This window comes from Rattus norvegicus, chromosome 2 (genome assembly GCF_021556685.1).
Source record: "Rattus norvegicus strain SHRSP/BbbUtx chromosome 2, alternate assembly SHRSP_T2T, whole genome shotgun sequence".
In the NCBI taxonomy this organism is placed as follows: Eukaryota; Metazoa; Chordata; class Mammalia; order Rodentia; family Muridae; genus Rattus; species Rattus norvegicus.
This window is the reverse complement of record NC_141535.1, coordinates 233,340,017-233,356,110: the sequence shown is the minus strand read 5'-3', so window position 1 is coordinate 233,356,110 and position 16,094 is coordinate 233,340,017. Positions and strand designations below refer to the sequence as shown.

Sequence of the window (16,094 nt, the reverse complement as noted above, 5' to 3'; positions counted from 1 at the left end):
GATGGACGCACAGATGGAGGAGATTGCATATCGTGTACCTTGCGAGCCTCACAGCCAGTGAACTGATGATACGTGTGAGATGGAGAATTAACGTTGAGTCAGAACCATCTTTTCAGGTACTGCGTCAGAAGCTTCCAGAGTCTAACCTTGTGGTTTATTCTTCTTACACAATTAAGGATAGTAAAACTTTGTGAAGGAGTTTCCACATAACAATTATCACAACAGAACTTTAGGCATAGCTCCCTAGGAGCTCCCTAGCAAGGTAGCCCCTGTATCTGTACAATGAGAGTGGATTCGACTGGCTCATAAGCAGAGCTTAGGGCTAGGGCCTAGAGCGAGGATCTGTGCTCAGCATACGGGAAGATCCTGTTGGTGGAGAGCATGGTGCCTCTTTCATAGAGATGGGTTCGCTTCACTGAGAGACAGAGCTCAAGATTATAGCCTAAATAATGCTCAGGATGCTGAGGGGTTCAGGCGGAAGCTGGCTCCTAATAGCATAACAAAGGATCACCAGTTTGTTGGACCGCTTTCAGGCTGGCATTCCAGGTGACCAGCCATCTTTGATTTCCGTCCATTGAAGAAATAGGCCCATGTGATTGATAATCCTGGTTTCCTGAAAACTTTCTTCTGTGCATTGTACAGATTGGAGCAAGGCGTACGAGAGAGACAGTATCCATGCTGTCTCTGGGTGTGCCACTTTCCAGAGACTACCTTCTTCAGCTATCTGGAAGTTCTTTATAACGTTTTTATGGAAACCTCATCATATAGGAATGATTGGTAATGTCTTTGCCTATGGTTGACCAACTCATCTGTCTCCCTCTCCCGCTCCGCTTTTCCTTGCCTCTTAAGTACTGGGCTGAATTTTTTAGCTCTTTATTCACGATTTGGTCCTTCCAGTGACCACTCCTCATCCTGGTGCTGTCTAGGGTCTCTGAACCATCAGTTATCTCAGAAACTGACAAAAGTCATTCCTACCAACTTAGAAGTTCAAAGTTTGGATTTTAAAAGCTATATGACAGAAAGTATGGATGAAGACAAAATACCTATTTCATAGTATCACAGTTTAATCAAGTGTGTGAAAATGATTACTTTGTCCGATATAGTGACTTTAGTCCATTATTGTATTCCTAAAAGCAGTTTTTATATCTTAATTTGTTCTTTGAAAATGTCATGCCTTTATGCAATGTATTTTGATTATATCCATTCCCTACTCCTTCCAACTCTTCCCAGAACACTCCTCAAATCTCCTACCTTATGTTTTTTTTTTTTTTAATAACTCACCAACAGCAATTCCAGGTATTGCTGCTTCTATGCACAATATCGTGTGTCCCATCAGCAGTCACACCTCCAAAGAAAAGGACTCCTCCTCCAGTAGCTCTCAGTTGCCAATGGCTTCTCAGTTAGGGACAGCCTTTCTTCCATCCCTGCGGCAGATTTGACTGACTTGATGTTATAGGGGACTACAGTTGCTTGACATTTGCAGCCAAGTGCTGTGTTTACATTTATCATTCTATTTTTTTGTTATCTTGAAGATGTAAAGAGCTTTTGGTTTTTTTTTCCTTCCAGAATAAAGCACACATTCTTTTCTATACCAAATTTATTTCATGTCTTCAAGTTGGTATGCGTTCCTTCTAAATTAAACAAGTTGACTGGGGATGAAGTTCTTAGAAACTTGAGTGTTGAGTCAGCTTCAATAGTTGGAGTTGGTGTTGCTGACATCGATTATTGTGGACTTTTGAATGTGAGGATTTGGAAAATAAAAGATTACAGTGATTACATACCTAGATATATGTGTTAGTCAGTGTTTTCGTTCCGCAAACCAGGTACTTGATATTCAAAAATAGGATTTATTTTGGCCTACCGCTTCAGAGGTTTCCGTACACAGTCCTCCTGTGCTTTGTCGTTCTGGGCCTGTGGTGAGGCAGAAGGTCATGGAGCCAGAGCAAGCAGCCAGGAAATGGATACTCCTGTACTCACTGGTTTCTTCCTCCCCTTTCATTCCAGACAACTCCTCCCCTGTCTTGTGTAGAGGAGCTCTCACAGATACATCAAGACATGCTAGTGCTATGTGAGTTTAGTCAAGTTGTCAATAAAAATTAACCGTCACAATATAGTTTTAGATATCTGAATGAAAAAAGGAATATACCAAAAGTTGATTTGAATTAGCTAATGGGCTTAGTGCCAGGTCTTTTGTTTTTACATCCACTCAAGGAGATGATTTTGATTTGCAAGATGGTTTTGATGGAAGATAAGATACCCAGTACTTTTCTTCTATGATTCTTCCAGTTAAAACAAAACACAAGAAACATAATGCTTATGTGAAAAAGAAAATATCACTCCCTCTCTCTGAAATCTGGGAGTGGAACATGCCTAAGGGTGGGTACCCTTCCCCCAGTCTGAAACTCGCCCTAACTCTCAAGCAAACAGTCAGGGAACATTTGTTATTATTGCAGAGGTTTTGGATTAGAACCATTTTTAGTTCATAACATGTTTTCTTGACTTAGAAGCATTTTGAGGAATCTATTTCCCATCTGAATATTTCTGAGTAATAAGATTTGTGTGCCGTTATGTTAGTCTTGTTTGGTCCTGTAATATTGTGTAGTATATAGCTAGAAAAATCATAGAATAGAGTCATTTGTTCCTGGAATGAAAGTTTCCAAACTCAAATGATAGTTGATATTCTGGCTTCTTTCTACCTTTCTTGGAAATCTAGGAATGGACTTAATCAAAAATGACTAGTCAAGAATAATAAGTTAGATTTTCTTAAAAATACATTCTTAATGGTTAGCTTTTTTTTTTTTTAATGTTTCTTAAAGAAAGATTATCTGTTAACCCATGAACTAGAAGAGTAAGTTAACATTCCAAAAACAAGGCATTGAGCAGAGATGGCTCAGCAGTTAAGAGTCCTGAGTTCAATTCCCAGCAACCACATGGTGGCTTACAACGTGTAATGGGATCTGATGCCCTCTTCTGGTGTGTCTGAAGAGTGCAACAGTGTACCCGCATATATAAATAAAGATTAAAAAAAAAACCTATAGAAATGAGTCCTTTAAAACCTCTTTCTGTCTGATCCTTGTCAATTTTATAGAAGGTATAGAAATGAAAAAGATTGCTTAATCTAGTGCCTGGGATGAAGTGATTTTTTTTTTTTTTGGTCAGAGGGTAGGTACATAAATATTTTATATGTCCATTACTTTTACTTTCAACCTTTAAAAACTGTCACTGTGTGTGACTTCCTCCTCCGTTTGTGCAGATCTACACATGTACACAGAGATACTTTGTGTACTGCTGTGAGTAATGTTAACTCAGGTCAACAGTTTGCTGAAACAATGCCTTGTGAGCAACCCTGACGTTTTGAGATTGTCCCAGTCTCACTGAACCAGGGCCTCACTGATCTGTAGGCTGCCAGGTTGCCAAGCTTCAGGGATTCACTGTGTGGCCCCCACCTGCTGCCTGGCACCACGCCTGGCTTCTCCTCTTAGGGGGTGGGTATCTGAACTCAGCTTGTCATGCTCCTGCATCAGCTCCTTTGCCAATTGAAACATCTTCCTACCCCCCAAAGGCTCACTCTTAGAATAGCTTTCTGAACCCTTTCTCTGTTCTGTTTCTCTTTTATATGATTCATCCTGTCGTGTTATTATACACTTTATGGTTATTCACTTTTTCTTCTTTTCTCTTTCCCTGGACTGAGGTTTGAGTAAATTGTATTATTGTTGCATCATCAAGTCTGGGACAGCCTAACACATAGTAAACAATAAATGCTTGCTTCTCCTACTAGTCCAGTAGCTCATTCTTTACCACTGCCTAGTTCTTATATACTAGGAGCATAGATAGTGAATGAATGCACACATGATGAAGTATTAAATGTCAGAGGGCTCAGATGCTACGACTGGAAAGTGTTTCCATCCTTTAGATTAAATTATTAAATTAATTATTATTTAAATTATATTTGTTTTGAGGTCTGAACAAGTGTCAACTATAGATGTGCCTGTCTGAGTGAGCTCTGAAATACATTTGTTTGGGTTTCTAATGTTGCTATAGGTTTTCCTTTGGAGAAGTATATGTGTTTGTGTGAAGAGAGAATAATTTGTATGCTTCACACCTAAGCATATGTGCACTACTTAAAAAATATCTCTGTTTCGTAACTGTAGATTTCTATTCTGTTCTCACTTGTTGGAGTGGTTCACTTATTTACTCATTTTATCTATATTCTGCTTTAATTAATATAAGGAACCCAGATCTTTGGTAACTTTGAATCCTGGGTATTGAAATTTATCTTGATTGGTTTTTGTATGCTTTTTGAGACAAATACATAGCCCTCTACACAGCCCTTGTTGGCTGTCCTAGAGCTTGTCATGGAGCTCCTGCTGGTCTCAATCTCAGAGGTCTGATTGTCTCTGCCTCTCCAGTGCTAGGATTAAGGCATGCACTATCCCGCCCAGCTTATCTTGATTCTTACTCAATTATAATATCAATTTTGTTGCTGCTTTGAACAATTTCATAAAACCTTGATTTTGGTTGTACAACAGGCTTTAACAATTTCATGCAATCGCAAGAATTTTCTAAGTCTAATGTTTCGCAGCAGAGAGATAGGAATCATATATATTAAGTATGTGGGCTATAATAAAAATTTATGACAGTGAAAATGGCTACTAATGGTGATGGCAATTAGATAGATGGAAGATTGTGAAGTGTGTAAAGCAGCTATTACCTTGGAGTTGAAAGAGGCCCTAGAGTAACTTTATCGCACCATTCTGTCCATCCCAGCAGCATGAAGACACAGATGGCAGTGGCTTGCTCAGAGCACAGGAATTGCTAATGGCTGAGCTGGAACTGCCTTCAGGTTTCCTTGTACTGAAATGTTGGGCAGATGTTGGTTAGCATACAAGTGCATACAGCTTGTGCAATTGGCCACAAATATTCTGCAATTCATTTTAGTGTCATCGAGCAAAAATTGAAATGTATGAAGTTTACCTTGACAAAAGCACACTGTTTTTCCACTCTGTATTCAATAGGAACAAAATGCCTTTGATTTATACTGTAGTATTTTATCATGCCTATGTCATTTTCTGTTTAACCCATGAGTGATAGACCAAAAAGAAATATGTGATACAATGATTTCCCAGAAGGAGCATGCTTCCAGCATGGTGACCTGTAATAGTGTGGACAGACTTGAAATACGAGAATGGAGAGTAACTGGTTATAGAGCTTGTATAGTAGTTGGGCAGGATTAGTGTGTGTGTGTGTGACTGGAATGAGTACTTTACTTTCTTTTACAGAAATGTGTTAGATTTGTAGAATAATTGTATGGTAGACTGGGTAGGATGGAGGACTTTGATCTCAAGCAGTCTGAGAAGCTTTGCTTTGTGGGGAGAAGAGTATACCTGTGAAAAGTGAGAGTGCATAAACTGCAGACGAGACAAAGGGCCATGTCTTTTTATATTTTTATTGGGGTGCAGGGTAGTACTTTATTGGAATAACTATTAAATGTTGATTTATGGTATGAAGATTAGAGTTTCAAAAAATTAGGTATTTTAAAGCTATGCTTATTTCCTATTTGTATGCAAATCTTCACACACACACACACACACACACACACACACACACTCATTAAAAGCACATATCCATTTTCCTTTGGCAATTCTGACGTTTTCTTTATGTCTACGAGTTTTTATCTTGGGACATCTGAAAATGGTTTGCTTGTGGGCGATGGAAGGTTTTCTCCTCCCTGTGGAGATGGTGGTGGTGGTGGTTAGGAGCCATGTTTTGAAAAGCTCTGTGCTAAGGTTTTGCTAAATCATAAGTTCCTTGGTTTTTGGTCATAGATGCCTTTCAGAGTCTGGAGGAAGCTTTGCTAGATGGAAGATATATGCATGCTTACATGCATAGATGACGTGTCTTGGCTTGACTAGAACCTGGTGGAGGAAGAGGAGGGGAGATTAGCGACATATGCCTATCCTTGTTAATCTGTTCCATGGCAAACTAGAACTCACTATTTTAAAAAATTTCAGTGGTAGAGCGCTTACCTAGGAAGCACAAGGCCCTGGGTTCGGTCCCCAGCTCCGAAAAAAAAAAAAAAAAAAGAACCAAAAAAAAATTTTTATAATTAATCGTGACTTTGTTTAAAAAGCTATTCCACTAAGTATTCCAGATAGGAACACTGATTTTTCTACTTGTGACAAGTTTACTTGGTTTTGAAATGCTAGTGGATGTGTCCTTTTTACAAACAACCAAACCTTCACATTTCTGGTAGACTGGTATTTATATGCTAAGTGAAAAATTCATGGAATCTTTAGGCACAAACAGACAGATTAACTGTAACATGCAAATATTAATTACAGCATCTCAGTAGTGAAGCACGAAGAAGATGTTGTGTTTTATTTGAACTTGGAGCAGAAGGAGGATCGTCTAGGAAGCTGGTATGAGCACAGGTCCTGTGTTTGAATGAGGTGGCTGACTGACTTTAAGGATGGAGATGTAAACACTGTCTCACCTCTCTTTGCTTTTGTCATTCCCAGTGACACACAGTTTGAGGTATTCTCTGTACCGTGCCATATAAGGTAATTTCCCTCTAACTTTGGGTAGAATTGCTTACAGTTTGACTCACAAACTAAAAAATAGAACCCACAGTTAAAGTGCTTGCATGAGTCAGAGTCTAGTCCTTTTATTCAGAGAGGATGTCAGTGGTTGCCAGCTTTGCTGCTCCACTCTTCCAACCTACAAAAACCAAATCATTTTATGTCAAAGAAAAAGGCTTTAAATACAAAGCAAGCTCAAAATTTAAAGGGATTTTTTAATTTGACATCTGTTAGTCTACTTTCTATTGCTGTGACAAGATACTTGATTTGGGGCACTTTAAAGAGGTAAGAATTTGATCAGTTCATAGTCTTAAAACACATCACATCTTTGGGCATGGATATATAAATTAGCTATAAAATGAAGCAAACCACCTACATGCCTATATTTTCTAGCGTTTGATAGAATAGCTATTTCAGTAAAGGAAGGGGAAGGTAGGCATTTAACAAACAGCGTTCGCAGACTTTCAGTTTTAGAGAATGGAAGTTCAGGGTCATGTTACACACGGGTGAAGGCCTTCGTGCTCTGGTAGATATGTGATGGATTAGCATCATCTGGTGACAGTGTGTAGGCACAAGTCATGTGGCAAGATGGGAAGCCAGAGAGAAGGGTTGTGCCCAGTCTTGCTCTTTTATTAAAAACCTATGCTTGTGGAAGCTGAACACTCACAGTAATCCCTTCTGAGGACTGTGCATCCATCAGTGCTTCTAGTGTGCAAACCACAGCCACACCACAGCCATTTCCAAAGCAGCGACAGCCATTTTAAAGTGATCCTTAGCATCGTTTGAGGACAGGTTCCTGTACAGACAATATACCATAAGACAGAACATTACACACTCTACTGTAATATTGTAAGATAGATTAATAAGGATCACAGTGATAGCAAGCAAGTTGGGATTTGAGAAAAGCCTTAGCTGAAATTTTTTTCAAAAGAATACTACTTTATGATCATTTTATTCCTTTTGCTTTTGCTTTTTTGTTTATTTGTTTGGTTGATTGGCTTATGAGCCTCTAGTTCAGTGATTCTCAACCTTTCTAATGCTGTTCCCCTTAATACAGTTCCTCATGCTGTGGTGACCGCCGATCATAAAACTTTTTTTGTTACTACTTCATCACTGTAATTTTGCTACTGTTATATGAATCGTAAAACATGTGTGTTTTTCAGTGATCTTAGCTGACCCTGCTGAAAGGGTTATTTGATCCCCAAAGGATTTATGACCCACAGGTTCAGAATTGCTGTTCTAGCTGCTAATAGAACCCCTCTTGCATTTTATTTGTGGTTAATGGTGGTGGCAAACACTCACCACTGGCAAGAAAAGAAGACCTCTGTTGTAGGTGTGGCCTTTTACATCCTTACGTGCTTCTGAGAGTGGATGGAACAAGCTATGTTACAGCGCCCTGAGAAACACACTGCGGGTAGGCAGGTTCCTACAGCATTTCCACCATAGACCCACCCTGAGAAACACACTGCGGGTAGGCAGGTTCCTACAGCATTTCCACCATAGACCCACCCTGAGAAACACACTGCGGGTAGGCAGGTTCCTACAGCATTTCCACCATAGACCCACCCTGAGAAACACACTGCGGGTAGGCAGGTTCCTACAGCATTTCCACCATAGACCCACCCTGAGAAACACACTGCGGGTAGGCAGGTTCCTACAGCATTTCCACCATAGACCCACGCTTTTGAATTTCACTGTTAAATTCTACAATAGACACAGTAGATACTGGAAAATACATTTTAAAACAAATTAAGCATTACTCATTAATTAGACTTAAGACTATCTTTTCCAGTTCTTTGCCTCAAGAAAATCCTATTCATCAGATAAATGAAGCTTTTTAGCATTCTGAGCCCGCTAAGCCCCCTCCCCCCACCAAGTAGTCGATTGCTGTTTAAAGAAAAAAAAAAAACAACAAAAAACAATAGCTTTTATTTTCCCATGGTTTGGTTCTCATGGTTTTTGACATGGGAAACTTCTGTTAGCGTTCCTTTCTGGAGCAATCATATTTATTGTTCCTTTTTTACCCTGACTATGTCTGTGGCATTCCTGCCGTACTGGTGGTGCTAGGGTCATGTGTTTCTAAGCATTCCATATTTGTTGAAAATATGCAGAAAGCAGAAAGCTATGACTTGGTAGCCTCTCATTAAGGAGGTATATGTCTCCTACTTGTTGCTCTACATCTTCATTATAAGACACTTTCAAAAGTATTTTTTTTTTAAAGAAAAACTAACAGCAAGTGCTGTGTTTAATAAAATCAAAATGTTATATATCTTTAAAGGCTGATTTCCTATGATGAATTTGGGTTCACATATTTTAGTAAATTGTGTCTGTGGTATTTCTTTGACTTTTTGAACTGCTAGCTAATTTCCAATGAAATAAAAAAAAAAGGTTTCTACTTTTTATTGAGCATTTTTTATAATTTAGAAAGGTAAATTTCATTAGCAGATTCTAAGACAGTCACTACTGTGACCAAGCTTTGCACAGTTTAGCTGCTGGACTAGACGGTCACTTTAAAGGAGACTTAGGAGGTAGGCTGCTTGTGTGTCTGTGCACAGATGTGACGGGATGCGGGATGTGGTCGCCTTCAGGAGTGGGTAGGATGGTTTTCTAACGAGCATTGCTGGAGACAGCTGCCTTGGTAGTTTGCCTGTCTCAGATGCTTTCATTTCAGTCTTAGATGCAATGAGGCCTTTTCTTTTTAATTAAAAAGTTCTAGGAAGAAACCCTATCGGAACCATGTATTTTTAAGGAAACTACAGATTTTAGCAACTCCTAGTTACTAATTTTACTTAAGTTCTTAATTTAATTTATTATTTATTGAGTAAATTCTTAGGTAAATTAGAAAGTTACACTGTTGCACTAGTAGGTCTGTCTTGCCAGGGTGGTCATTGTTATAACTTACAAGGTTCACAGCTGGGGAAGATGGATGACTCCTTTTCTACTTGGTATAATGGAGCAACAGTGTCCCTTCTAGACAATAGAGGCCAACAAATTAAGATCTAGTCCCACAAATGGGTACCTTTTATTAGAGTTGTTAGGTTAGAGTTACAGCATTATGGAAGCTGACCAATAGGAATGGAGCATTTAGATCAGTTCCAGCATTATTTCTCCATGTTCTATGACATGAGTGGTGTTACAGAGGGTCTTACTGTCACACAGCCTAGCTATTCATCAACTGATAAATAGAAAATAAAAATATGGTATATTTACACTTGTTACTCAGCTATTAATAAATATAAAGTTATTTTATTAAATTTTAATAAAGTTATTTATTAAATAGGTGGAGCTGGAGAAATCCTGATTGACACAAGCCAGGCCAATATAAGCAAATACTGTGTGTTTTCTTTCATTTATGGGGTGTTAGCTTTGACTCTTTAGATATGTGATTTTCATTTGGAGTACTCATGAGCATCAGAAAATTACTAAGGGGCCGTATGGGAGGTTATTTTAAGGGAAGGGGGAATAGACGGCACTAGTATAAAGGCTTAATTGAAAGTGTAGAACAAGGACAGATAAATTAGGGTTGGAGAGGGGAGGGCAGGAGAAGATGGAAACTGGGAGGGATAAATAACACTAAAGATTTTTTATTATGGAGTTGCCCTAAACTGAGGCCTAATTGTTCCAGTAGGGACTAGAACAACAGAGGCTAGCAAATAAAGACCTAGTCCCAGAAGGGGGTACTTTTTTGAGTTGTTGGCCCTTGAGGTCCCAAAGACCCCAAACATTGCCGGCTATTGCCAGAGACCTTAGTTACCCTGCAGAACTTGACAGTCCTTTTTTTTTCTTTCCTTCCTTCCTTCCTTCCTTTCTTTCTTTCTTTCTTTCTTCTTCTTCTTCTTCTTCTTCTTCTTCTTCTTCTTCTTCTTCTTCTTCTTCTTCTTCTTCTTCTTCTTCTTCTTCTTCTTCTTCTTCTCCTTCTCCTTCTCCTTCTCCTTCTCCTTCTCCTTCTCCTTCTCCTTCTCCTTCTCCTCCTTCTCCTTCTCCTTCTCCTTCTCCTTCTTCCTCCTCCTCATCCTCCTTCTTCTTCTTCTTTCTTCTTTCTTCTTTCTTCCTCTTCATCTTCTTGCCAATAGTGCAGTAAGAGTGTGTAAGCTATATATAGAAAACAATTTTATTTTGGGATGCCATTCTGGAGGTCCACAGTTGACAGACCATACCTGGTGATGGCATCTTTTTTTTTGACAGAGTCCCATGAGTACAGAGAGGATGTTACTTGGGAAGGCAGGGGTGGTAAGGCAAGTTCCATTTCTGTTCTTTTTATAAGAGCCGTCAGGATTTCATCTTGGGAGCTCTCTCCTAATTACCACATTGGATACTAATCACCATGGGTTAAACTTCCAACGTCACAGTCTGGTTAAATTTCTTCAGTACCTTACAATGGAGATCAAACCACAGCAACTAAGTCTTTGGGAACACACTCAAACCATATTTAAACTTCAGAGACCACTGTTTTGGAAATGCCACTAGGGCAAAGGAAAGCCCAGGAAGACTGAGGTGGAAATTTGCATTGTAGACAAGTAGACAGGTAAGATGGAGGTGAAAGGTGATCTGTGTGTGGTCAGACAAGGAGTAGTCTAGGACTGACAACACTTAGTTATTTCTTACATGTGGTACTCAGGAAAGGAGCAGAATTCATGAAGCTGTGTGAGATTTCCGTGCTCCCTGACTTGGAAGTAAGGACAAGATAAAGACAGCTGTGAGAGAGAAAATGCTGAGAAGTCCGTTGTAAACATTGTGAGAGTAGGTAGGATCTTAGCATATAGTAGGGGCATAAGGAGTCAGAGTACAACATTCAGTTTTTGATCCTGTCTTTGGTGTAATTATATTCTTTCTGCATCCTTGCTTTTATATAAGTGCTAGAAATACAATATTCAAATTGCTTCCGATTAGCGTTTTTAGATTCAGTTTCTGTTTTAAGACTTCTATGCAAGAGGATGCTAAGTGTACAGTTAGGGTATATTAATTGATTATATTGATACTGCTAAACAGTCATCATCCCTGTTTATTGAAAAATCTTACTGTCCCAGTAGAGTCTTGGTAACATCTTCCTGGTTGCTTCCTGGTTTTGGCTTGGTCTCATCTATCTCCCAGCCACCCATGATAACGTAATGATCTGCTTACACTAATTGGATACTGAGCTTGCCATTGGGTTAAAATGGCTACTTTTGTTTGGATTTGTTTCATAATTTCTAGATATTAATGAAACCTGCATTGTTTTTCTACATACTGTACTTTGGTATGTGTTTTCCTGAGGCAGCGCAACACATATATTTGCAGCTTGAAGGAGGTCAAACTAAATGATGTAAACATTCAGACATTTACAACCAAAGAAACACTGGGAGTTGAGGACTCTGATACACAAAAACGTCTGGCAGTCTCAAATCAGCATTTCCTCCCCTTCCTGTTAGATGCCTTGAACAGGAAGCACACCCAGTATGAAAGATACTTGGGCCTGTGATCTAAAAGAAGTTAATCCCCAATGCGGATGTAAGCTGGACTCCAGAGAGGAAGGGTGCCAAGAGCCTCCTTTCATGCTTTGTGCAGACAGAAAGACAACAGTTTAAAGAGTTTTAAGTTTTTTTTTTTTTTTAAAAGTAATGTACTATGTTTTAGGTTCTATTTTTCTTTTGCTAAAATGAGAAATTTTCATGGATACTTTACTTCTCTTTCTGTTTTTTTTTTTATCACACACTACTGCAGTTTAGTAAATAAATGAAGTTATCAGAGACCATTTTCTAATATTGTTTGTTTCATAATAAAGAATTTAAGGAAAAAAAAGCACGAAAATCACTTCAATTTTAACCTCTTTTATCAAGCAAAATAATTTCACGGTGCTCTAGTACTACATCAGTGCACTTTTCTGTATTAGGAAGTATATCGTGTCCGCATTAGTGTTCTTGTATTTTAAACAGTGAGGTTTCTAATGAGATTTCTTTATTACAGCTGAAAGATGGTGGCAAGGCATCACAGGCACACGTCAGAATAGGCGATGTGGTTCTCAGCATTGATGGAATCAGTGCCCAGGGAATGACTCATCTCGAAGCGCAGAACAAGATTAAGGCTTGTACAGGCTCCTTGAATATGACTCTGCAAAGGTAAGAGAACCCAACACTCGGAATGTGCCTCTGTGCTTGCTTCAAGCTTTGGAAGATGCAGATTCTCTGCTGCTGTTTCTGGTAGACCAGATACACAGTGTCTTCGGTTGGATATGCATGTGCTGCGAGAATCGGTGAAAGACGTGGGGTGTTTTCATGTTGTCTGTGTCTTCATAGACACTGGTCATATGCTTTTTGAGAATTCAAGAATTCCCTACATTTCTCAGTAGAGCTCATCAGGCTAAACATTCTTAGGATAGGATAGATCATTGCTTCATATTCAGAACAATATGTTAGGGTACAGACCTCTTGGATATAGTTTCATTTTCCCCAGTTTCTTTCTTACCTTTCTTATTTTGAATAGATATTTTTAATATGTGCATTCGAAGAGTGGACTTTTAATTTTTTTTAAGTTCTTCTGTTTCCAATAATAAATAGTTCTCTTACTGATCCTAGACAGATATTTTGAGCATTCTAACACTGACCTGCACTGCAGTCACTCAGTGCTTCTTAAGAGCAATGTCGTCCATGCTGCATACAATGTATTTGGATTATTCACCCAGCTCTCCCTAAGTGTTCTTGATTTTATCATATGTGGAAGATACCATGCCTCACCCCTCCGCCAATCTCCTAACCATATTTTCCCATAAACTGTTATGTAAATTGTGATACTCAAATAAAGGAATAAAATACAGAGTGTATCCTAAACATATTTTTGATAGTAGAAACTTCCCTTTCAGATTTTCTCCTAAGATTAGTGTTCTATGGGGAACACTTTGGATACCTCTCTCCTCTTTGCTGCTGATGTTCCAAGGATAGATACTTAAAACATTAAGGCAGGGCAGAGTACATTTGCTTCTTTAGATGAGTATCAGTGTAAAACTGGGTAGATGAAAGCTTTAATATTTAAAGTTACTTAGATTTGTGGATCTAATGTGCTGTATTATGATATCTAACCGATTGAATCTTTCCGTTCTTGTAAGTTGAAAATTTTTTCTTTCAGTGGGACCATTGAATTGGCAGCTATACATATTTAAATTTTTGATAGCTATACATTTTAATGCATGGGAAGACAAGCAGTGAAAAAGAAAACCAGTCTACTGTTAATGTTTCCCTGCTGCCTGTCTGTCTATGTAGACGTGTGACATAAACATTGTTACTGATTAATTGAAGATGTTCAGTTTTATTTATCAGTGTCTTTGCCAAGTTTGACTTTGAAAGGCAACAAGTACTTAAGAAGCTTGCCGAGATAATTAAGAATATAAAACAAGCACATGCGATAATGGCTGCTTTGCACAGCCTGAAATCGAACTGACTCCATGTAGTCGTAGCTGCTCCTTCCTGGGTGTGATCATTTTTTCATAACTGCCTTCTTGTTTTCACATTGTCCTCTTTATTTTATAATCCAAACGCTATATTCCTCATTTTTATAAACCAGTATTCAGTATCTTACTTTCTTTTGAAAACCCTGAGTCTCATAAGAACAGATGAAAACCAGATGTTGCCCTTTTTGGATGCATTTCCAACTCCAGCAGTCTGCTACTCACTCTAATAAAACTACTGAAGTAGAGCATCTGACTAACGTACTAAACCAACTCAATACTGTAAACGTCTTGGAATTGGGTTGACTCTTCTTTTTCCAACATTGATGTTCGGGAACCCAGAATATGAAAAAGAACTTTAGAATTCTGTTGTAATTTATTGTAATTCTCTTCATGTTTCTAAAGATGTGTTGTATTGGGTAATAAAATAAGTGCCCTTTGTGATACTATATGTAAATTTGTGGTGTGTGTGTGTGTAAAAGAATCTACCTAAGATGTCATTTTCATTGACTTGTTCCTGGCCTATTAGACCAGGCTGACCTATTAGACCAGGCTGGCCTGTGAGGGGTCCCTAGGGGACTGGGCTGCCTGTTTCTATCTCCCCAGTGTTGTGATTACACTCCTGTTTTGTTTTGCTTGTTTTTTGTCTTTGGGTCTTTTTGTTTGTTTGTTTCTTTTTTCTTTTTTCTCCAAGGGTTCTGAGAGTCCAACAGGTCCTTTGGCTTGGGTGTCAATAACTTTCTTCACAAAACTATCTCCAGGTCTATTATGGATATTTTTTAGTTTATGATATAACACTGACAATACTATTGAAAAGTACTTTTCCTACAAAGGCTCATGTCTTTTTCAGTTCTTTTTCTTGTATCACAGCAAATCCTCTGAATTTGAGTAGTGTAATAGATTGCTTCTTCTTGCCCCTCACCAATCAGACTGTTCTTAACTCTCCTTCCGGGTTGAATTACCCACAACAACACTTTTCGTATGGAATGATTTTTTTATAAACAGTCTTCTTTGTGAATATTAGTCTTACTTTCCTAGAACCAGAATGTGAGAATAAGTGTTCTTGTGTAAGTACTAACTAAAGGTCTTCATTTTAATGTTACTTACAAGACTGAATGAAGCAGGATTAGTTAGAAGCAGGGGTGAACTTATACAAAGACAAGTGATTGTGATTTCATAGAGACAGCTAGCTGCCTTCTTGGATCTAGCAGGAAACTTGGGAACAAAATGGAATCTTAGCATTCTTCTTTCCTTGAGTCAGGAAACTGGACTTACTTCCTTGTTTTGCTCTTGTTGGTCCTTGGTGACTAGCTTTCTTGGAGGGACTGGGAGAGGAAGAGAAGGGCATGATTAGGACCTAGTTTCTGTTGGTTCTGGCGTAGACTTTTTTTTAGCAGCAGTGCAGGGAACCCCAGGGGTTTGGTGTGCTGGGATCCAGGCCTGACAGCAGCCTATTGTGAGGTTTTTGCCTACACCTGAGGCCTCTGCTTAGGAGGTTATGCTCCAGTTTTCTTGGAGCGCTGTCCTGTCCTCTCAGGTTACCCTTACTCATCACTAATGCCCCTCATTCTGTTTGACTGAGGTTTCTCTCTTGTCTCCGTGCTGCCTCATCAAATTCTTTTTGTCTGTTTGCTGCCAGTGCCATGCTACCAAACTTGCTTGGAACCTCATCTCCTGCTGTCCTAGTTTGCATTTCTGTTTCTGTGACAAAACACTGACCAAAAACAACTTGGGAGACGGAAAGGTTTATTTGGCTCACAGGTTAGTCTATCACTGAGGGAAGTCAGGACCAAGACTCAAAGGCCCCAACCTGGAAGCAGGAACTGAACAAAACCCAGAAGGAATGCTGCCTACTGGCTCTCCCTAAGGCTCCCTCAGTTTGCTCTCTTATGCAAACAGAACACCTGCCGGGGCAGCACTGCTCACAATAGCTGGATCTTCCTCCCACTTCTGTCATTAATCAGGCCATCTGTTGAGGCTGACTTCATGTTTTATTGCTGTGAAGAGATAGAAGCCTTAACTGGGACAATGACAACTCTTATAAAGGAAAACATTTGATTGGGGGTGCCTTACAATTCAGATGTTTACTCCATTATCAT

The 16,094-nt window shown here is 39.0% G+C and overlaps 1 protein-coding gene across 24 annotated transcripts in view; it reads left to right on the top strand.

Annotated features, from left to right (window-relative positions):
* The window catches only part of Pdlim5 (PDZ and LIM domain 5), a 168,053-nt gene that overhangs the window by 36,793 nt on the left and 115,166 nt on the right, over positions 1-16,094 (top strand). For all 24 annotated transcript variants that reach the window (XM_087632633.1, XM_087632655.1, XM_087632630.1 and 21 more), the window contains exon 3: positions 12,522-12,673. In XM_087632633.1, the coding sequence (XP_087488759.1) occupies positions 12,522-12,673 (152 nt within the window). The remainder of the gene's footprint in view (positions 1-12,521; positions 12,674-16,094) is intronic.